At 52.6% G+C, this 21,166-nt stretch overlaps 2 protein-coding genes and 1 long non-coding RNA gene across 6 annotated transcripts in view; all 3 read left to right on the top strand.

Moving 5' to 3' along the window:
- Positions 1–3,394, top strand: part of URGCP (upregulator of cell proliferation) — a 54,526-nt gene extending 51,132 nt beyond the window's left edge. For all 4 annotated transcript variants that reach the window (XM_045793523.2, XM_087861215.1, XM_045793522.2 and 1 more), the window contains one exon: positions 255–3,394. In XM_045793523.2, the coding sequence (XP_045649479.1) occupies positions 255–2,851 (2,597 nt within the window). In that variant the 3' untranslated portion in view covers positions 2,852–3,394. The remainder of the gene's footprint in view (positions 1–254) is intronic.
- A 6,705-nt stretch (positions 3,395–10,099) lies between these two features.
- MRPS24 (mitochondrial ribosomal protein S24) lies at positions 10,100–12,384 on the top strand. Its single transcript, XM_045793525.2, has 4 exons — positions 10,100–10,315; positions 10,395–10,463; positions 10,655–10,766; positions 11,952–12,384. Exons 1-4 carry the CDS (start codon positions 10,277–10,279, stop codon positions 12,233–12,235), a joined length of 504 nt encoding a protein of 167 aa, XP_045649481.2. The 5' UTR covers positions 10,100–10,276; the 3' UTR covers positions 12,236–12,384.
- A 1,670-nt stretch (positions 12,385–14,054) lies between these two features.
- LOC148110437 (uncharacterized) lies at positions 14,055–20,725 on the top strand. The gene is made up of 2 exons (XR_015724072.1): positions 14,055–15,059; positions 15,339–20,725. It is a non-coding gene; the product is annotated as an uncharacterized LOC148110437 (long non-coding RNA).
- The last annotated feature ends 441 nt before the right edge of the window (positions 20,726–21,166 follow it).

The following is a 21,166-nucleotide window of genomic DNA, read 5'->3' as shown; positions in this document are numbered from 1 at the left end:
CTGTGTCTCGCGGATTTCAAGAGAAACTGACGTGTAGACCTTTTCACGGCATCTCGCAATCCTTAAACGTGGCCCCTGGGTGTCCTCTTCTCTCTCCGTTCTAACGTCTCACGTGTCTGCTGCGTTGGCCCCTGTTGGTTGCAGGCAGGCGGGGGGCACACCCCGCTTTCTGAAGGAGGCCGTCTCCCTCCCCACCTCTAACTGGGGCCCCTGACAGGCAGGGTGAGCACTGACGTCTTCTTTTCTCCCCGCAGTGGAGAGGAGCAGGCTGCAGGAAATGCTGTCGCTTTTGGGGCTGGAGACCTACCAGGCCCAGAAGCTCAGCCTCCAGGACTCCCTGCAGATCAGCAGCGACAGCATGAAGAACTGGGCCCCTCAGGCTCCCAAGGACTTGCCGTGGAATTTCCTCAGGAAGCTGCAGGCCCTCAACGCCGAAGCCAGGAACACCACCATGGTGCTGGACGTGCCCCCGGATGCCAGGCCCGCGGAGAAGGAGAGCCAGATGGAAGAGGAGATCATCTACTGGGACGCGGCCGACGACGTCTCTGCGGACATCTATTCCTTCTCTGAGCTGCCGACGCCCGACACACCCGTGAACCCCTTGGACCTTCTCTGTGCCCTTCTGCTGTCCTCGGACAGTTTCCTACAACAAGAAATCGTGCACAAAATGTCCCTCTGCCAGTTTGCACTCCCCCTCGTCCTGCCCGACTCCGAGAACCACTACCACACGTTTCTGCTGTGGGCCCTGAGGGGCGTCGTGCGGACGTGGTGGGCGCAGCCCCCACGGGGGGTGGGCAGCCTCCGAGAAGACAGCGCGGTCCTGTCGCGGGCGCCCGCCTTTGCCTTCGTGCGCATGGAGGTCAGCAGCAACTCCAAGTCCCAGCTCCTCAACGCCGTGCTCAGCCCAGGCCACAGGCCGCGGGACTGCTTCTGGCACCGGGATCTGAATGTGGGCACCAACCCTCGGGAGATCGCAGACGGGCTGGTGGAAGTGTCCTGGTTTCTTCCCAGTGGCAGGGAGGACCTGGACATTTTCCCGGAGCCCGTGGCCTTTCTGAACCTACGGGGCGACATCGGGTCTCACTGGCTGCAGTTCAAGCTGCTGACTGAAGTGTCGTCGGCCGTGTTCATCCTGACGGACAACATCAGCAAGAAGGAGTACAAGCTGCTGTACTCCATGAAGGGGTCGGCCACGAAGTACTACTTCATCCTGAGCCCCTACCGCGGGAAGCGGAACGCCAACCTGCGGTTCCTGAACAGGCTCATCCCGGTGCTGAAGATGGACCACTCGCACGTCCTGGTCAAGGTCAGCAGCACGGACAGCGCGGGCTTCGTGCGCAGGGTCCGCTCCATCGTGGCTCACGTGGCCCGCTCCCCCTGCAGGAGGCTGTCCGTGGAGGAGATGGCCCACGCGGCACGCAAGCTGGGGCTGCGGGTGGACGAGGACTGCGAGGAGTGTCAGCGGGCGAAGGAGCGCATGGAGCGCATCACCAGGAAAATCAAAGACTCGGACGCCTACCGCCGGGACGAGCTGAGGCTGCAGGGGGACCCGTGGAGGAAGGCGGCCCAGGTGGAGAAGGAGCTGTGCCAGGCCCAGTGGGCCGGGGACCCTCCGGACAAGGGCCGGGCCGAGCTGAGGCACCGGCTGCTGGAACTGCGGGCGCAGCAGAACGGCCACGAGCCCGCCGGGGGGGTGCAGGAGTTCATCACGGCCATCAGCGGCCCCTCGCTGGGCGAGAAGCAGTACTTCCTGAGGTGGATGGAGTGGGGGCTGGCCCGCGTGGCCTCGCCACGGCCGAGGCAGCCTCCGGAGACCATTCTCACGTTGAGACCGAAACACTGTGGGGTCGTGGACTTGAGCGAGCTGCTCTGGCCTGAGCCCCTGGGGGTGGAGCACTTCCTGCGGGAGATGGGACAGTTTTACGAGGCAGAGAGCTGCCTGGTGGAGGCAGGGAAGCTGCCGGCCAGCCAGAGGCGCTTTGCCCACTTCCCAGGCTTGGCCCTGGAGCTGCTGCTGAAGGGGCTCCCCTTGGAGCTGGTCGATGGGAGCACCCTGAGCACCCCCCTGCGCTGGGTCACAGGGCTCCTCAAGGAGCTGCACGCGCGCCTGGAGCGGAGGTCGAGACTGGTGGTCCTGTCCGCGCTGGGCGTGCCGGGAACGGGCAAGTCCACACTCCTCAACACCATGTTTGGGCTGCGCTTTGCCACCGGGCGGGGCTGTGGGCCTCGAGGGGCCTTCATGCAGCTGGTCACCGTGGCCGAGAGCTTCAGCCAGGACCTGGGCTGCGACCACATCCTGGTGATAGATTCTGGGGGCCTGATAGGCGGGGCCCTGGCCACGGCTGGGGAGAGGTTCGAGCTGGAGGCCTCTCTGGCCACGTTGCTCGTGGGGCTGAGCAACGTCACCGTGGTCAGCTTAGCCGAGACCAGGGACATACCCCCGGCCATTCTGCACGCGTTTCTGAGGTTGGAAAAAACAGGGCACATGCCCAACTATCAGTTTGTGTACCAGAACCTTCACGACACGTGTGCCCCCGGCCCCAGGCCAAGAGAGAGGAGGCAGCTCCTGGACCCGCCCGGTGACGCGAGCAGAGCTGGGGCGCAAATGGAGAAACAGGGCGGCGGCGGCATCCGGACGCTGGCGGACCTGGCCTTCTGTGACCCCGAGAAGCAGCATGTTTGGCACATCCCTGGCCTGTGGCACGGGGTGCCTCCCATGGCCGCGGTGAGCTTAGGGTACAGCGAGGCCATTTTCGAGTTAAAGAGATGCTTGCTGGAAAACATCAGGAACGGCCTGTCCAACCAGAACAAAAGCATCCAGCAGCTCATTGAGCTGGTCCGACGGCTCTGAGTGTCCGGCGGGTGGTCTGTTCCAGAGGCGGTGTCCTCACGGGGCCGGGCCTGGCGCCTGAGCGGGGGCTGGCGGCCGACCTGCGTGAGAAGGGAGAAAAGCGAAAGCCAGGGGGTCTGGGGTTCCCTACACAGTGTGGAGAAAGGAGGTGACCTCGAAGACCGGTGGGAGGTGCTCTCAGGAGCAGAGCGGCCCTGGGGTGGGGCGTGGGGACTCAGCGATTCGCTCTGTGTCCGGGCTCCCTCTCTGGGCCCCTGGAGCGCAGCCGTTCGCTGCCCGGTGGAAGCAGGGGCAGACCTTTGGCGATTCCATCCTGCCGGTTCGATGCCCTGTGAAGCTCCCTCGCTGCCCTGTCCCCCCACAGCCATCTGTTTACACCCCTGCCACACTCAGCCCAGTGAGTCCCTCCTGCCCTGCTCCCGTGTCTGCCCCACCCCAGACTGTGAGCTCCTTGAGGGGAGGGCTGTGTGTGACCTGACTCTGTCCCCCGGGGCCTGGCACACTGTAGGCACTTAATAAATGTTTGTTAAAAGAACGGAATGATTGCATGTGCAGATGGTGGTGACGGGCAGGTTCCTCTCTGCCTTGACTCTCCTGTTTCCTCAGAGGGGATCACGGTGTCCAAGGAGGGGTGTGGGACAGAAGGTCGGGAATGGGGGATGCCCGAGAGAAGTGTCTCATGGATGCCGCGCTGTCCCCAGTCTTTAAGCAGAGCTCTGCCCTGCATGCTGTTCCTGGGAGTGGGATCCGCGTCTTCACAGTAATGCAGGGCATGGCGGTGGCCATCCCCTCTTGCAGACAAGAAGGGAGGCCTAGAGCAGTGAAGCCCTCGCGCACACATCTGTGTGGGTCGGGGGGCTGATGGACAGGCTGTGGCCCTCAGCCCTGCCTCTGTCTGGCCCACGGCTCATCCCCAGGCCCCCACAGCTGCCACGCCAACCCCAGCCGGCCCCCAGCGTGCCCTTCATCTTGCTTCATGCCTGTGGGGCCAGGCTCCCTCCGTGACGGCATCCGTGGCCACTGGCCATGTGTGAGCTCCCCCACTCTGGATGCTGTGACTGAATCCTGACCTGCGCTGGCCCTCACCAGGGCCGGGGGCACCCCATGATCCCTGGAACCCAACCCCAGCTCTGTGAGCTCTGGGAACCTGCTGTTTAGGCCTTGCGGGCTCCTTCCCTCTGTCTGTCGTGACTTTGAGGAGACCGCCCCCCTCCCCCCGCTGTGGTGACTAGAAACCCCCTCAGTGTTCCTTGTCCCCCTTTTGCTGGACTCAGCAAGGCAGCCGTCTGGATGGGAACCCTTTCTTGAACTGCAAGCCCCTGGGCCCCTTTCCTGGAGCCCCAGGTCGCCACAGCTGCTGCTCCCCTGATATTCATTCAGTGTTGCTCCCGAGTCCTGGGAGCCTGGCCCTGGACGCCCAAGCTGGGGGCTGAAACAGTACTGGAACTCGGAAAACCTGACCTCTTGCTGATACATTTAGGAAAACCTTTTCCCTTCTGAGATGCAGAAAGAATCTCTAACCCTTGGCACTAGAAACTCATCTCTTCGGTATCATTAAGATGCTGGTTCACCTGGAAATACCAAAGCAAGCCTGCCTGCCTGCCTGTCTGCCTGCCTGCCTACCTGCCTGCCTTCCTTCCTCCCTCCCTCCCTCCCTCCCTCCCTTCCTGCAGAGCTGTGGGGCTACCCAGTTGCTTCTCTTGCACTGTAGCAATATCACCGGGATAATCATGGGTCCAGAGTTCAGGGAAAGCTCCCTTAGAATTGTGAATATCAGTTCCCTTACAAACTGGATTCGAGCTCTTCTTGAATCTGAACCAGGGAAGTTATCCCCAGTGGCTCTGTCCATCGCCCAAAGATAAGGTTTAATCATTGAATCACAGAAAATTACGTGTGTGTTTTGTTTTATTCTTCCTGGGGAAAGAGTTTGACAGACTTTTAAAAGGATGCAGGACCCAAAATAAATTAACTGCTTAGTAATCAGGAAAATCACTGTTTGTGAAATTGCATCCAATATTTGCCTAAAGCGCAACTTTTGAAAACAGACCAGTCTAAAGACTGGGTGTAACAGAATCTGAGCACGAGGGTGCCCTGGGCAGGACCCCGTGGTGGTGGGGGACTCGCCATCCAACAGAGCCCCGAGCTGTCTGGGCAGTGTGAGAGGACCACCGCCACGCAGGTGCAGGGACCGGAAAGGTTGCGCTGGAGCCTTGGAAAGCGTCAGTCATGGCGTTCCCCTCACCCTGTTTTAGGTGATGTTCAGTCCCATGAGAGGTTCTCCTTCAGACCCTGAAGTCAGTGCTGCTCCTGTGATTCCAATTTCCAGAAACCTGGGTCTTGCCCAGGGCCAGACCCCGGGGCTCCAAACACTAAGCATGAGTTTGCTCTGCCTGGTCCTGGGCTGGCCACAGCTTGAGGGCCCTGCCTTGGGCCTGAAGACATCAGGGGCCCAGGAGCCCTAGGGCTCCTGGGCACTCATGTCCATGGGGCCAAGCTTAGTGAGGCGGAGAGCCACCCAGAGACTGAAGGTGGACACGGGGGACCCTGGTACTTTGGTGAGCGTGAACCCTGTCAGTGATGGAGTAAATGTGCCTGCGAGTCTGAGACCAGGCACGAGAGCGTCTGCCCCTGGCCCAGGACACCCGGCTCTGGCATTGCTTCCTGCTAATGATGTCGCCCTGGAGCAAAGTCACTGACTTCCCTGTGCCTTGCCCCGCCCCCGTGCACACCTGCTCGGTGGTGGTGGGCCCACCAGCCCGGTTTGTGGGAGCGGTCTGTGCGCACACGCAAGGCGCTGTGTCTGCATCTGTCTGCACACCCACGAGGCTCGAGCGAAGGGAAGGGCCTGCCTGCTGTATCAGTCTCAAACATTTCAACATGCCAAACAGCAGCCTTCTCGTAATCAGTGGTATCTTAAAATTAATTGGCAGCCCTTTCTCTTAACGGTACCCAAAGCCATGTCTTCTAATCAACGTTACCTTAGATTTATTGAAACACAGGGAGGCCGGTGTTGAGATTCTGTACCAGTGTCAGCCTGATAGGGCTGCTCTCTCCCTAGCTCCTCAGATGTAACTCGCCCAATTAAAAAAAAAAAAAAAAAAACTATATATTTTTTCCGAGTCAGTAATAAAAAAAATGATTTTGGCTATAAACCTATCCTGAGTTCCTAAGACTTCAACCACATTACATCAGAGTGTGGCTTTACAGGCACGGATGAGTCAGGACCACAGAAGTGAGCCAGCTGATGTTGACCCTGGTTTTGGCAACCTTCCTTCCGCCCCTCACCCCACAGCACCCACCCTATGGAGGTGGCCTCACTCACGCTGTTGTCCGCCTGGGGCTCCGACCCATCCCTTGTCGTGGCCAACTGTGGCAGTCACCTCTCTCAGGAGGGCCTCTGGTGGCAGCCCCACCTCTAGCCCACCCTGGGAAGGGACTCCCGTCCTTGTCTGTGTCCTACTGCCTTTCACTTGTCTGCTTCTCTGCCCTCCCCTTCTGGGCTTCCTGGGGAAGGCAGAGCCTCGTGCCCATTTTTGTGGCCACATCTCAAACGGGGTGTGAGAACCAGGGAGGAAAGCTCCAGGCGCCTGCACACAAGAGGCCCAGTCTGCTGTCCATCCTTTCCATGCCCTGGATAGCTCCACTATGGGGGACAGGGCCTCTTCCCTCAGTGGCCCTACACAGAAGCATCATTAACCCACTGAACTTCCCCCTTCTTGCCTCAGCACAGGGTGGGGGACATGCCCCTCTGGCTACCCGTGCAAAAACAAGAGGACAATTCAAGACTCTGTTTTTAACTGGACTTCATTGGTGGTTGGCTTAGTTCCCGGAATAGAGCTGAGAGCCTCTGGGATTCTTCTTTGGTGAATGGTTGGTCATTAGGAGAAAATGAATTACCAGGAGTACGAAGAAGTACTGGATTTAGCAGAGGTTTACAAAATGCAAAACATCGGCAGTTCTGAGTTAGGATAAGTCCACATGAATAGGGCTGTCTTGGCCAATCCTGCATCCAACAGGAAGGCAGACGTCTCCGCTAAGGCATCCCTCCCCGAGGCTAGATTCTGGTGACTTCCAAGGTAATAAAACCACATTCCAGGCTGGACTGCTTTCTGCAAGTTCAGCTGGGCCCATGGTCTGCGTCTCACCCAGTGTCGCCCCCCAGCCTGGCTAGCACTCCATTCTCTGAGATAGGGGTACCCTTGAGCTGGGCCATAAACTTGGAGTTTAGGACGCTAGTTCTAACCCTGGCTGCACGTCGGGATCCTCTACGCAGCACTGAAAAAGCATGGGTGTTGTCCCCTGCGTTCTGTCATTCCCGTACTTGTGGTGGGGGCCCGGGGGACTCAAAATGACCAGAAGCCAGCCCTGTGAAAGCATAAAGGTGACTCTAGCTCTTCCTGGTTATCATGGAGAGCGAAGAGGCTCACGTCAGTGAAAAAACAGGTGTGCACCCTCATCTTCCCGGGGTTCTGGTGTGGGAACCTAGGTGGGCCCTTCATGGGGGTCTCTTGTTCCTAAATGTGGTTGCTCCATTGCCAGGAAGCCCCCGCCCCCCACAGCCAGTCCTGAGCTTTCTGCACCCACCTCCAGAAAACCAGGCCATTCCCCCATCCCACATGGTTCTGAATGCTCACCCCATGACGCAGGGGAACCCCAGATAAGGCACACGCTTTGGGACAAGGAGGCTTGCTACCACTGGCTAGTGCTGTGACCCCAGGTGACTCTCTGAGCCTCCATTTTCTGTTCAGCAAAACGACTGCCTCTTTTACATGGTTGACAGGAGAAGCAAAGTACATTAAAACACTAACAGGGGCACCTGGGGGGCTCAGTCAGTGAAGCGTCTGCTTCTGGCTCAGGTCACGATCTCAGGGTCCCGGGATCGAGTCCCGCATCGGGCTCCCTGCTCAGCGGGGAGCCTGCTTCTCCCTCTCCCTGCCGCTCCCCTTGCTTGTGCTCTCTCTCTCTCTAAAATAAAATAAAAACACAAATGGAAATGACAGAAAAAGAAAACATCCCCTTAAACTGTTTCCACGGGCGATTTAAAACAATGTAACGATCCATACTAATGTTTAAGAAAAATTTTTTTTCAGTGGCAACACACTTACCTGCCCCACCCCCAGCAAGGCCCCACTGGAACCCTTTTTGCAACAAGGCTTGGCAGAAAGATAATGAAATGGTAAGTTAGCAGGATGTTAGCAACTTAAAAGACCTAGGGCTGTCTGCATTTCCTAGGAGACACCTCAGGCCTAAGGGAGAGCCACCCGAATGAAGACAAACAAATCTGATGGTGTAACTGCCTGATGCCTTGGGGGTAGAACGAGCCACTGCAGCCTCTGCTCACCTCCGCTGCCTCCCGCCGCTCCAACAGATGTCAGGAGTCACCTTTGCTGCGACACCAGCCTCTTCCTTCCTCTGGTGGGGGTGGTGGTCCTGTGGGTTCTCATGAATCCCCAATAGGCAGTTCACCTCCCCGAGAGGAGGTGCATGGCAGGCATGACAGGCAGGTTTTTTTTTTTTTTTTTTTTTTGACTCTACATCCAACGTGGGACTCAAACTCACGACCCCGAGATCAAGAGTTGCATGCTCCACCGACTGAGCCAGCCAGGGGCCCCTGGCTTTATTCTTTTTAAAAAACACTTTTATTAGCTGCTCACTCTGCTATGCATTTCACAACGTAATTTCCACAACAACTGTCATTGTTCCCATTTTACAGATGAGAGAAACTGAAGCCCAGGAAGGTCAAGTCACTTGCCAGGAAGCTCTAATTCATATTCCAGATCCCGTATTCCTCACCACTTTGGGCAGATTTAGAAAACTTACCAAATTATGAAATTATCAAACTTTAGGGCAACTTTAAAAAGAAAAAAAATACTAAAAATACTATCAGTTTAAAAGGGTCCTTTGGGAAAAGTTGAGAGTTCTTATATTTGGCAAGTATTGTGATCTCATTCTCCTTCTGCCCCCTTATCCAAAACACAGAACAGCTGGAGTTTAAACATTTGGAAGTATAAATTTTCTTAGTGTTAGGAATATGCCCCACGGCATGAAAGACGCTGTCACTTTACTAAGGTTTTTTTGAGGACCTAGCTTCCAGTGGTCGGAGGAATCTTGACCATGGAAAATACAGTGGCCTGAAGCCAGGATACATGTCTTGGTCCTTCTCTGCCCCTCCCCTCTGTGACCTTGGCAACTCACCATCCCCCACCATTACCCCTCCACACAGATGATAAGCCAGTGCTCCCTACCACGGGCAAGCACAGACTTTGCAAGCAGCATTAGGGTAAATGATGTGCGTCAAAACCAGCCCAATGTTGGCAATTCCGTGTCATTCAGCCAAACATGACCAATAACAGCTATTTATCCTAACAGCTCTACAGGCTAGTACTGCTAATAAAACCCTTCTTATAGATTATGGAGCTGAGGCTCAACTGTGCAAAGACTGTCACTCCTGGGTCCGACTCCAGAGTCCACGCTTTCTCCATTTTTGTGATGAGTTGTGAAGTAAGTAATACCAATAAGAAATAATAGTAAGTAATACCCAGTGTTGGTATTTTTCCCTTGGACAATAATTACTGGATACCAATTACAGCGACAATGCTCTGGTTTGAGTATGAGTTTCCTTACCATCCAACCCCTTCTCTCTTATTTAACGTTTTCCTTCCCCAACGACCAGACACAGGGTGTGATCCCATGTGAAACTGTACATATTTCTCTGCATAAGTCATCCTCGAAGAACTGGGTGAAATTTTAACCAAAACGAATTTCTTCTTTGTGGATAAAAGCCAGGTTTGTTTGATTTCTTTCCTTTTTAAAGACGTATTTGGAAGCAGAACTCAGCAACCTGATTTCCAGAAGGTGGGGACGCGATGCACTCGCAGCCGAGCCCCAGGGCCCCGGGCTTGGCGCAGCGGGCCCAGCAGACACCACGTTGGCCTGGAGGCCCTGTCTCTGCCGCTGCGAGCTCCCGCGGGGCGAGACGTCACCTTTGCACCATCTGCGTTCCGGACCTGAACCACCACACACACCCCGACCGCGGCAGGCGGAGAGGTGCACGGATAGTCGTCGCTCGGCTGCTGGGCGGCGGGAAGAACCGGCTCCCTGCAAGGGCCGAGACTCCGCCCACTGCACCCCCGCCCCGACAGACAGGCCCCGCCCCGACCGAGACACCGCCCACCACGGGCCCGCCCCGACCGAGACTCCGCCCGCTCGCGACCCTACCCCGACAGAGAGGCTCCGCCCCGGCCTTGCAGGCCCCACCCCTCCTCTGCCCCGCGCCCATCAAGCGCCCAGCCCTCCCACGCAGGTTGCACTTTGGTCTTGTCCGCGGTCGCAGCCTCCCGGGGGTTGACCTTTGCCCTGAGACCGCCCCGCCTCGTCTCTCCGCGCGACGCCGTGCTACGTCCGGCGCGCTGCGCTGGGCCCAAGATGGCGGCGCCCGTGTGCTGCTGGGTGCTCGGGCCACGGGTGAGTGGGCGACGCTGGCCGGGTCCCGCGGTCTGTGGTGGGGACCTTAGTCTCCGTCTCACGTCCCCTCCTCTCACAGGTGCTTTCCTGGAGCCGAGAGCTGCCGTGCTCCTGGCGCGCCTTGCACACGTCCGCGGTCTGCGCCAAGGTGAGCGCGGCGGGGCTTGGGGGCCCAGGGGTCAGGGGGCCGGAGACCAGGGGGCAGAGGGCCCGGGGACCCGGGGGCAGTGGGGCCGGGCGGCGGAGAACTCAGGGACGGAGGAGCGGGGAACCGGGGGCCGGGGGGTGGGCAGCTTGGGTCGGTGGTCGCATAGAGTCACGACCCCTCTCTGCTCCTAGAACCGGGCGGCCCGAGTCAGAGTGGGCAAGGGGGACAAGCCGGTGACCTACGAGGAGGCGCACGCGCCGCACTACATCGCCCACCGCAAGGGCTGGCTGTCGCTGCACACAGGTGAGGGGCCCATCGTGGCTCTCAGTCGTGGCTCTCACACAAACACCAGATAAACACGTGCGAGAGGCTTGATTCAACTCCTACGTATTCAGAGGTTTTCATTCTCAGATTTCATCTTCGTGAAGCGCTGTGGGACGTGGGCAGAGCAGCCACCCTGTACACACCTTCCCTGCTGAGGGCCCTGCCTTCTCGTTTCTGCTCATATCGTAAACAAGTGTTCTTTCCGAGATCCACTCGCGCTACAGTTTTGTGCTTTTTGTCGGTGACTTCGCTCCCTTAAAATAGTGGTGAAGTGTGAAGCACAAGAAGGGCGTGACGTACATTGGGGAGAAAATATGCATGTTAGGTGCGCTTCCTTCAGGCACGAGTTACAGTGCTGTTGGCAGAGTTCAGTGTTAAGCGGTCGTGTAAACAGAAACACACATGAAACAAAGTTATATATTGATGTGTTGATAAAACTGGCTTAACCCAGGGCATCCAGAAACTTAACCCTGTGTTTTCCCTAGGAGCGAGGGTTCAGTGTTCCCTAACACATTGCTCATGGTGACTTTATAGAACGTAACTACTGGGAACTAACGAGAATCAGCTGTGTTTTGTTCGGTATGAGACTTCTCAGCTTGCGTGTTTTGAGATCCATCTGTATAGAGAACTTAAAATACAGATTCCGGTCCCCCCCCCCCCCCCCAGCCCGTTCAGGTTCTGGTTCAAAGGCCTGGGGATGGGTGTGGAGACTCTTAGTACTGCAGGAGGTGTAGAAGTTTCAGGATCTACACTGAGAATCCACTGGTTGAGGCCATAGCCCTGGCTGGTGAGAGAGCTCATGTCCCTAGTCTCAGAAGTAGCTGGTGGCCTTGTCTCTCTGGGCCAAAGGATGGCCAGTGCTTCTATAAGCGGTCCAGAAAGAGTGGAAAAGGGCGAGACAGGAAAGGATCATCTGAGTCTTGTGCCCTGCTAAGGCCTCATTCTTCCCTTTTGTAAATCCAAGATAACGAATTCTACTTCACAGGATTTGTTTGTGAATGTAATGAAATAATGTACTTTGGGGCTTTAAAGTGTTATTCCTTTTATTCTACTTGTAGAAGAAGAGAGAAGCAGCCAGGGTGGGGGTGGAATTGAGTGCCCGGTGCTCTTGGCTGTTACCTCTGGAGTTTCTGCTGAGTCTTCGAGGTGCCCTTCTCCTTTCAGGTAACCTGGATGGGGAAGACCATGCTGCAGAGCGAACAGTGGAGGATGTTTTCCTTCGAAAGTTCATGCTGGGCACCTTCCCAGGGTGTCTGGCTGACCAGCTGATCCTAAAGCGCCGGGCTAACCAGTTGGAGATCTGTGCCCTGGTCCTGAGGCAGCTGCCTGCACACAAGTTTTACTTCCTGGTGGGCTACAGTGAGACTCTGCTGTCCCACTTTTACAAATGTCCCGTCCGTCTGCACCTCCAGACTGTGCCCTCCAAGGTCATATATAAGTACATCTAAGACAGTCACCTATTTTGCATCAGGCTCTAGCCTGCGAAGGACAGAAACGTGTGGGAAAGGAGTGAAGGAGAAATGGGGAAATACATTCCCTCACTGTCTCAAGGATTCCTTTTCAAAGCTGCTGTTGAATAAATAGAGCTTCCATGTTGTCTTGCCTCTTGGTTTGTCTTTCCTCCTTAGAGAAGAGGACTAGTAAGGTTTCTTCGAGGATGCTCCGAGACTCCGCAAGAGGCTGCCAGTTGTTTGAGGTTTGGGTAATAGCTACAGTGCAATGAGTCTCTTGTCACTTTACCAGGAGCTTTACCTGAAGTTCTTTATTTTCTCTCAAAGGGGAAAAATCCATTTTTGGTCATTATAAAATAACATTAATTTTTAAAATTTTGAAACAATATGGACATGGGTCAAATCAACCATGAAAGTTTCTTGTAATTCTTCCACAGAGAGAACTACTGTGAACAGTTTATTTTATTGCCAGATGTACTTTTTCCTTCCAGAAATACCTTACTGGATACTCATTGCTTATGAAACAAGCTTTCGATTGAGCACCTGCCCTGTGCCACAGATTCTTCTGAGTGCTTGGAACCCATCAATGTACAAAACACTCTGTTCCAAGAGCCCTGCCTTCATGACGCTTGTATCCCCGTGGAGGTGGATGGGGAGGACCAGGCAGCACTGAGGACGCCAGGCCGGTGAGGGAGGTAGACCTACAGCTCAGTGCGGGAGAGCATTCAGGAGGTGGCATCTGCAAAAGCTGCAGGTGGCTCTGGGCACTCAGGCGGGGACTGCTGACCAACTTCACTGTGACACTGACCTTGACCCTCACCTTGACCATGACGCTGTTACACTTAACCCTGAACCTCAGCCTCACCCACCCTAATCCCAACCCTGACCTTGACTTACTACCCTGACTCTGCTTCTACCCTAAGCTTTACCCTCATTCTAACAGAAATGCTCTCCCTAGTCCTACCCACAGCTTGACCTTCACTCAACCTCATTCTTACCTGAGGGTCTCCCCTGATCATGTCTGACTCTGACACTGATGTTGACTATGTCCCTCACGTAACACTGACTTTCAGTCAGAACTTCACTCTGAAAATATCCTAATGCTGTCTGATCCTTATTACGACCCTGACTGTGACCTTATCCTAACCCTAACCCTGAGGCTTGCTTTGACTCTGACCATAATCCTCACCCAGACTCTTATCATGACCCTGAGTGTAAAACTGACAGTCATTTAAATTTGACCCTAGCCCTGATCTTCCCTTATTGATAAACCGGACTCTGACCTTGACCCTGAAACACAACCGTCACCCAGACTCTGTCCCTCATGCAGCTCTGAACCTACTCTTAACCCTGGGTCTTGACCCCCACACTAACCTTGACCCCTAGCGTGACTTTGACCCTCACCCCCAGCTGACCCTGCACCTAACCTCAACATGATTCTGACCTTAGCCCTCATCTCCACGCTGAATTCTTCCCTGCATTTGACCCTCGCCTTGACTCGTGCATGGATTTTCTATGGCTGGCATTATGAACTACCATCAGTGTGGTGGCTTAAAGTAACTCAGGTATATTTGTCACAGTTTTGTAGGCCAGAAGTCAAAACTAGGAATTGCTGAGTTAAAATGAAGATTTCAGCAGAGCCACATTCCTTTCTGGAAGCTTTGAAGATGCAGGAAGGGATTGTGAGCCATAGAATACAGGAATCCTCCACAAGTTGGAAAAGGCCTGGACAGGGATTCTCCCCCGGAGCCACCAGACACAGCCCTGCCCACCCACACTAGACTTCTGAGCTGGACAGCTGTAAGATAGTAAGTTTCTGTTGTTTTAGGCCACTCAGTTTGTGGAATTTTTTTAAAAAAAAGATTTTATTTATTTATTTGACAGAGACACAGCTAGTGAGAGAGGGAACACAGGCAGGGGGAGTGAGAGAGGAAGAAGCAGGATCCCAGCGGGACAGGGAGCCTGATGCGGGGCTCGATCCCAGGACCCCAGGATCATGCCCTGGGCCGAAGGCAGATGCTTAACGACTGAGCCACCCAGGCGCCCCATAGTTTGTGGAAATTTGTTCAGGCTTCAGTAGAAAACTAATACAGCACTCAATCTCTACGTTAGGGGTTAAGGGCTAGGGTTAGGGGTTAGCTTGGGTTCATTCATTTGCCTTTTAATAAAAGATGTCAATGCTTAAATAAGACATTTTTTAAAAGACCATTTAACAGTGAGGAAAAGTAAGCATGTATCCCCCCAAAATAGGGAGAAGAACCAAAGGTCCCAAAGCAACACCTAAGTCAGAACATCTCGACATTTAGGTCTTATCTTTAAAGTCAATACAAAATGTGCTTGCTCTGTTGCTCCTCTCACAGACGGATTTGCTCCCCCTTTCATTCAGGTCTTGGCTCAAATGCCACCTTCTCAGAGAGGCTTCCTAATGGGCCTCTCTGGATATGATGGCCCCCTTAGCCCGCACTGTTCTCTTTTTAGCCAGCATTCCTTTAGGTCCATTGATCCATTTACTATATCCTACGCTGTTTGTAAGCTCCCAGGTAGGACTAGAGCTATACATTTGCACACAGTAAATACTCAATAAATAAATATTAATTAAACCAGCTTTACTCTGTGGTATGTATGGCTTTCTTTTTAACTAAAAGTATTGATGTTTTATCAGTGAACTTTTTACCTTTTTCAGAATATATCTGGAGAAATCCATTGCTCCATGAATATATATCTGTCACTGCTGTGGCTTTGTTACGTCTCCCGTCATCCTACCCTGAGCTGCCAGGAGTGCTCACGACCCATGTACGAAGCCCAGCCTCAAATCCTAGGGGTGAGTTTTGTGGAGGTTCTGGGTGGGGGGGGAGTTGGGAGGCTTGTCCTGCTGGACACCACTGTGTCATCTGGGGCCAGAAGTGAAGTGAGCACCCATCTTTTTTCCTCTTCTCTTTCCATCTTCCTCTACCCTCTGTCAGCAAGTGGGTTTCCCGCCAACCATATCTTTGCAGACAAACTCTGAGATGGCCGATGGCTTGGGACTCCACTGACCTCACAGTTTCATGATAACCAGTGGAAGAGGTTTCTGTGACACTGACATGACCTATGTTTCCAGAATATGCCACATGAAGAGTCACATGGGAGCCTGGGAGTACAGAAGAGTTAAATGGGCGATTGTACCTCCAGCTACAGCCACTCCGGGGGATCCTGCTGGAGGCCATCTCAGATCTCAGTCTGGCTCTGTCACCAGTTTCCAGTACGATTTAGGAGAGTCGCTTAATCTGAGCTTCAGTCTTCTCATTTGTAAAATTAGGAAATGTTTTTAGATTAATGTATTCATTCAAGAACTATGTAATGAACTCCTATTAAGTTCTAGGCAGTCCCCAAGATTGATTCTATCTCAGGAATTCTGACTCCCATCCTCCCTTCTCATACTGACTTCCCCCATTTGACACAATGGCTGTTCCATGGAAATTCCCTAGGGCAACATTGGACTAGCAGTTGTCTTCAGGGTGTGCCCTCACCCATTTGATGTGGCTGAGGGGCCATGGGCAATTCTGAACCCAAACCCAAGGTTTCGGCTAATTCGCCTTGTGCTGTCTTCCTTGCACAACAATAACAGTGCCTGGATCAGGCCTTCACTGCAACAGCTGCAGAATGAGCCGGCTTAGCGAGGACCTTGCCCAGAACACTAGCGCCACGACACTGTGAGCGTATTCCTAGTCCCCAATGAAGTCACGCAATGCAGCAAGTGATTATACATCAGGGTGGATGATGCAAAGTGTAGTTTCACTGAGAACATGACCAAAACATTTAAGTGACAGAATAGCATGTTTAACTACATGTAAGTGAAGGGAAAAGCAAACACTGGGGTCAAAAAAGAGGAATGGGAGTTCCAAGAAGCAGGCTGGAGTAGTCAGGGGGGCGGGGGGTGGCTCGTGGAGGAAGTGACCAGGAGACTTGTCACTGGTCACAACAGTGCAGCATCAGGGTATGTGCTCTGCCTGACCCGCTACCCCCAGGGGGATTGGGGGCATTCTAGCTCCAGACCATCTACAGTCCATCGGCCTGACATAGCCTCCGTGGTATGTCTTCTTTGCTCCTGGGTGTGGCTCTTTTTCTGCTTCTTGTTTTGTTTTCCTCTGTACTGTACTATTTTGTGTGGGTTCAGTACTGTTAGTTGACACAAATTCTTCGGGAAAATAAGTGGAATATAAGTCATGCTTGTTTCCTAAGTAGATGCGAGCATACTCAATAATAACAGACTTTTCCCAGGCCCCTGGGTCTTCATTTGCTCATCAGTTCTGAGATTTTTAAAAACATATTATATTTTTAACAGTTTCAAAGAATTAGCTTGGTTTTTTAAAAATTCAAGAAACTCACACTTTTAATAATCTATGAAATGATCTATGAACATTGAATGAGCAAAGTTTTACAGGATGAAGAATTGGCTTTGTGGTGGGGTTTGCACTAATGTTGACTCACTGGTGCCCCCGTGCGGCCACTCTCCAGATTGCACGTGACAGAGTGTGTTAGAACCTATCAAATTCAAGGGAGAATAAGATAGAACAGGTTGGTCCCTGGGTCCCCTAACTCCTAAAAACCATCATATAATTTATAAGCCATATTGTAAATCGAGTATATCTTAACTACATGTTAGGGTTAGGTTCAGGGTCAAGTTGCATACATTAATTATGTACAGCTTTTTGTATGTCAATCATACCTCCATAAAGTGTTTTTAAAAAATAAAATGGGAGAGAATATAGTCACTCAAAGCACTGAGCACCTTACCTGTCACAGTACATATGTAAATAAACGTACTTATTGTTTAACCTTAGCTGAGGACCAGGAGCTGGTCCTACAGGTACTTGGCAGATAGTATCTGTGGCCAGCTGCCCATCTCCCCCAACACCCACGCCTAGCTCAGCACATCCTCTGCTATGCTCAAGGGCAGCCCAAACAGAGGGACCAGGCCCAGGTGTGGCTCCCTCCTGCCAGGCATGGTTTGCTTCCGACAGAGAAGGTAGCCTGCTCATGGACACATGACATTTTCTTCTGGTTACTTGCTTTCTGCCTCCCCTTTTTGTCACCCTGGTCCTTAGCCTTTAGCTCCTGTGAGAACCTGGTTGACATTTCAAAGTGCAGATCTGTGTTGCCTTTGTTCCCTGTCTTTGGGTCAGAGATGAAGGCAGGAAAAGTCATCATACTGTGAAAGCAACAAAAGTAAGTATCAGGTGTGCTTTGCCCTCAATACCTCAGGCTTGAAAGAAATGGCCAACTGTGTACGTCATGTCATTTGCAAGCAGCTGTAGGGACTCATATAAGCATGTAAGATGAAATTGTACCGAAAGAAATCTCATTACTGAACTTTTGCCTTGCAGAAGACAGTTCAGTGACGCCTCCCTCCCCCCCACCCCCCGCCCTGTCTTTTCCAGTCTGGCCAGTGCCCGGCTGCGCTGACCCGTGTAGTCATACAAGGACACAACTGTGATCATCCTCCTGGAGCATTCCCGGTCCCCCTGCCCCCTGGTCTGGCCAACCCTGCACACCCCCAGTCCTCCTGGGCATCCCCTGTAGTGGCACTTGTCACACCATGCCGTCATTTGTTGTCTCTCGGTCTGTCCTTCTGCTAGGAGTAGATCTCTCTCCCAGCTGCCTGGCTGGATGACAGGTGGGTGAATGGTTTCGGGATCTTTTGTCCTGGAACAGCAGACATCCTTCAAAACCCTGATGGGCAGGGTGGGTCTCTGTCCCTCTGTGTGCCCCCAGCCTCGGTGGAGCATGGTGACCAGGACAAGGGATTTGAGGGTCCTTCCAGGTGAAGTTTGTTCTGTGAAGGTGGATTCCTTCTGATATCATTATGTAACCACATAACGTGGCTGTTACCGTGAGACAGCGTGCTACTGTATTGTATTCTACTTGCATACCGTGGCTAACAAATAGTAAACACACGCTCACACTCACACCTCCGTTTCTGAGCATCACTACCGTGTAAACTACAGCGAATTCCCACTGCACGGCAGACATGTAGACGTGCCATTAAAGGTATAAACAGAGGAGGGTGGATATGGAGTTTTGGCTAAAATGATGGAGGTCCTTGCCTGTGGGGGTGAAGAAATTGATCTTACCCAGAATGCGCTAGGTTCTACTCAAAGGAGTGATATGATAATATTATCTTTTAGAACAGGGATCGGCACAGACTTTTCTGTAAAGATTTTCAGTTAGGTGTTGCAATCCATGGGGTCTCTCGGACAATGACTCCACTCTTGCACTGTGGCTTGAAAGCAGCCACAGTATATAACTCATGTTCCAGCCAGTTTTACAGAATACAGGAGGAGGTCACATTTGGCCCACGAGTGGTAGTTTCCCACACCCCAGATTTGCAACCTGATGGACGATGGGTGAGAGGGCTCTTATTTTCAAATGGCAGAGTGGGCGTACACTGGGACCTATCCTGCCTGACCCCAGCCATAAACTTGAAAGGAAAAAAGGATGATGGAGAGATTGGCCAACAGTTAAGGCCTCAGGAATCTCCCCTGCATTTATCTGTATGCCTGGAACTTCCCGCGAGATGTTTGTCTCTGGTTGAATTACATGTAGGTATTGTTTGGCTGAATATGTCCCCATTGCCTGGTGGGTATATCTTGCGGGTGATATACCACACAGATGGTCGTCTTGTTCAGGCCAAGACAGCGAGCACATTTATGGCTCCCGTGAGTCAGGGGAAGACCTAGCCCGTGCGGGCTTCAGGACGAGTTTGATTCAGCCCTCAGCAATGTTATTGAGCACCTGGCTTCCTGGGCCCTATGTGGTGCTGGCACAGGCCTGACCTAGGCTGCCACCGCCACGGTGATGAAAAAGCCTCTGGCCTGGGTGGTGCACCCCAAGCGTTGCTCTGCAGGCCTAGACCCAAGGTTCCTGTCATCTCATTGGTTGGGACCAGGTCACATGCCCCTGGGTGAGCCAATCGCTGGAGCCAGGGAGTGGAGCCGTGGAGATTGGCACAGGTTGTTAGGTCCTCTGTTGTAATGACTTTTCTAATTGCCGTGGTGGCAACGTCTTCTGTGATGCATGTGTTGATAAAACGAGTATTAATTTCTGGTAGTGAGTGGGTCCAAGGTGCTGGCTTAGTACCCAGCACCTCAGTCCTGGCACCTCGGTACTACTGTACTATTCTGCAGAGACAGTGGCTGAGAATGAGCAAAGCTGATGGAAACTGATCTGGAATGTACAAGGTAAGGCATGTGTGTGTGTGTGTGTGGGGGGTGTATGGGGATTGGGGATGATAGCTCTGGCCAACCTGTATCTCCAATTTACCTGGGTTCAGGAAGGTGCGAGGAATCCGTGGTGTTTCGCCATCAACAGTTTTGCAGAAGAAGAGTATGCCTTTTGCATGGAGTATGGCAAGACTTGTTCCAAGTATTTTCTAGTTGGTACAGAAGTCGGGGAGAGCGGCACCCTCCAACGCTAGGATAGGCGCTAGAGGCTGAGTGCTCTCAAGGAGGTCTGGCTTTCACAGGGCTCACGACTGACGAGGACGGTTAAAGGTTTTGTTCTAAGGGTGGAGTATTGGAAGAATGGGGCGCACCTTGTAATCCTGGGCAGAGGACAGATCTGGAGGCCACTGTGGAGTTGCTTCGTGCGAGTGCTGGTGATCTGCAGCGTGCGGCTAATGAGATGTCTGTCCTTTATTAAGCTGTGGGTGTGGTTTCTGCGACTTTGTCCTAACGGCTGGGATTTCCAAGCAGTGGGATTTTTCACGTCACTGTAATTTTTGGTCCCCCGGGAGTGGGCAAGTCCCGTTCTGCTGCTGAGAAGTGTGTCTCTAGCGGTTGGAATGTGTATTACAAGCCTATAGGTAAATGGGGTGGTTACAGGGTCAGCAGGCTATTGTTATTGATGATTTTCATGGGTGGATTCCATATGATGAGATGTTAGATCTTATGGATAGGGATCCTCATTAAGTGCCCATAAAGAGTGCTTTTTCTGAGTTTAATAATAGATATACTTTTATTACTTCTAATAGCCCTCCTTGTCCTTGGTATTCCAATGAGCAGTGCTTTACAATGTTGCCTGCATTTTATCTGTGTGTTGTTGAGGATTTGAGAATGGAAAATGTTGGCAGTGACTCCACAAATTGTACACTGGAATATCCAGATAATAACATTTTATTTTTGACAACAAAGTAGGAAGTATCCTTCTTAGTTTAAAATTGGGGAGAGGGGCGCCTGGGTGGCTCAGTTGTTAAGCGTCTGCCTTTGGCTCAGGGCGTGATCCCAGTGTTCTGGGATCGAGCCCCACATCAGGCTCCTCCACTGGGAGGCTGCTTCTTCCTCTCCCACTCCCCCTGCTTGTGTTCCCTCTCCGCTGGCTATCTCTCGCTCTGTCAAATAAAGAAATAAAATCTTAAAAAAAAAAAAAAAAGAAGCTCTGTGTCAGGAACTGGGGCAGAGGCCAAATTAAAAATAAATAAATAAATAAATAAATAAATAAATAAATAAAAATAAACCAGGGGAGGGGGATCTTTTGGTACTGGTAGTGAGTACCACAGTCCTTCCTAGGAAACTTTATCAGATTCTATTGGGAACTTGGTCTTTGCTATGGTGGAAGAATCAGGAGTTGACAAATTGTTTGTCTCCTGTTTCATTTTCCATGAACACTTCTATGATATTTGGTTTTACAGCTCTACCATTGTGAAATCATCCCAAATTTGGCACCAGCTCGCCTTCCCTGCAAAGGTTATGTTTGAGCCCAGAAAAAAGCCGCTTCTGGGTGACTGGGAGACTCTAGGATCAGAATGCTGTCACTACGGAGTTACTGTGACCCTAAATTCTGAACCAGCTCCTGACACCCAGACTAAATAGATTTCAGACTTAGAAACTTCAGACAGAAATTTTGTGTCCACGATGACAATGGAAGAACATGTATAATCCCTAACCCTAA

This window comes from Ursus americanus, chromosome 3 (genome assembly GCF_024610735.1).
Source record: "Ursus americanus isolate L20-20 chromosome 3, mUrsAme1.1.p, whole genome shotgun sequence".
Classification (NCBI taxonomy): Eukaryota; Metazoa; Chordata; class Mammalia; order Carnivora; family Ursidae; genus Ursus; species Ursus americanus.
This window is presented reverse-complemented; position numbering and strand designations above follow the sequence as displayed.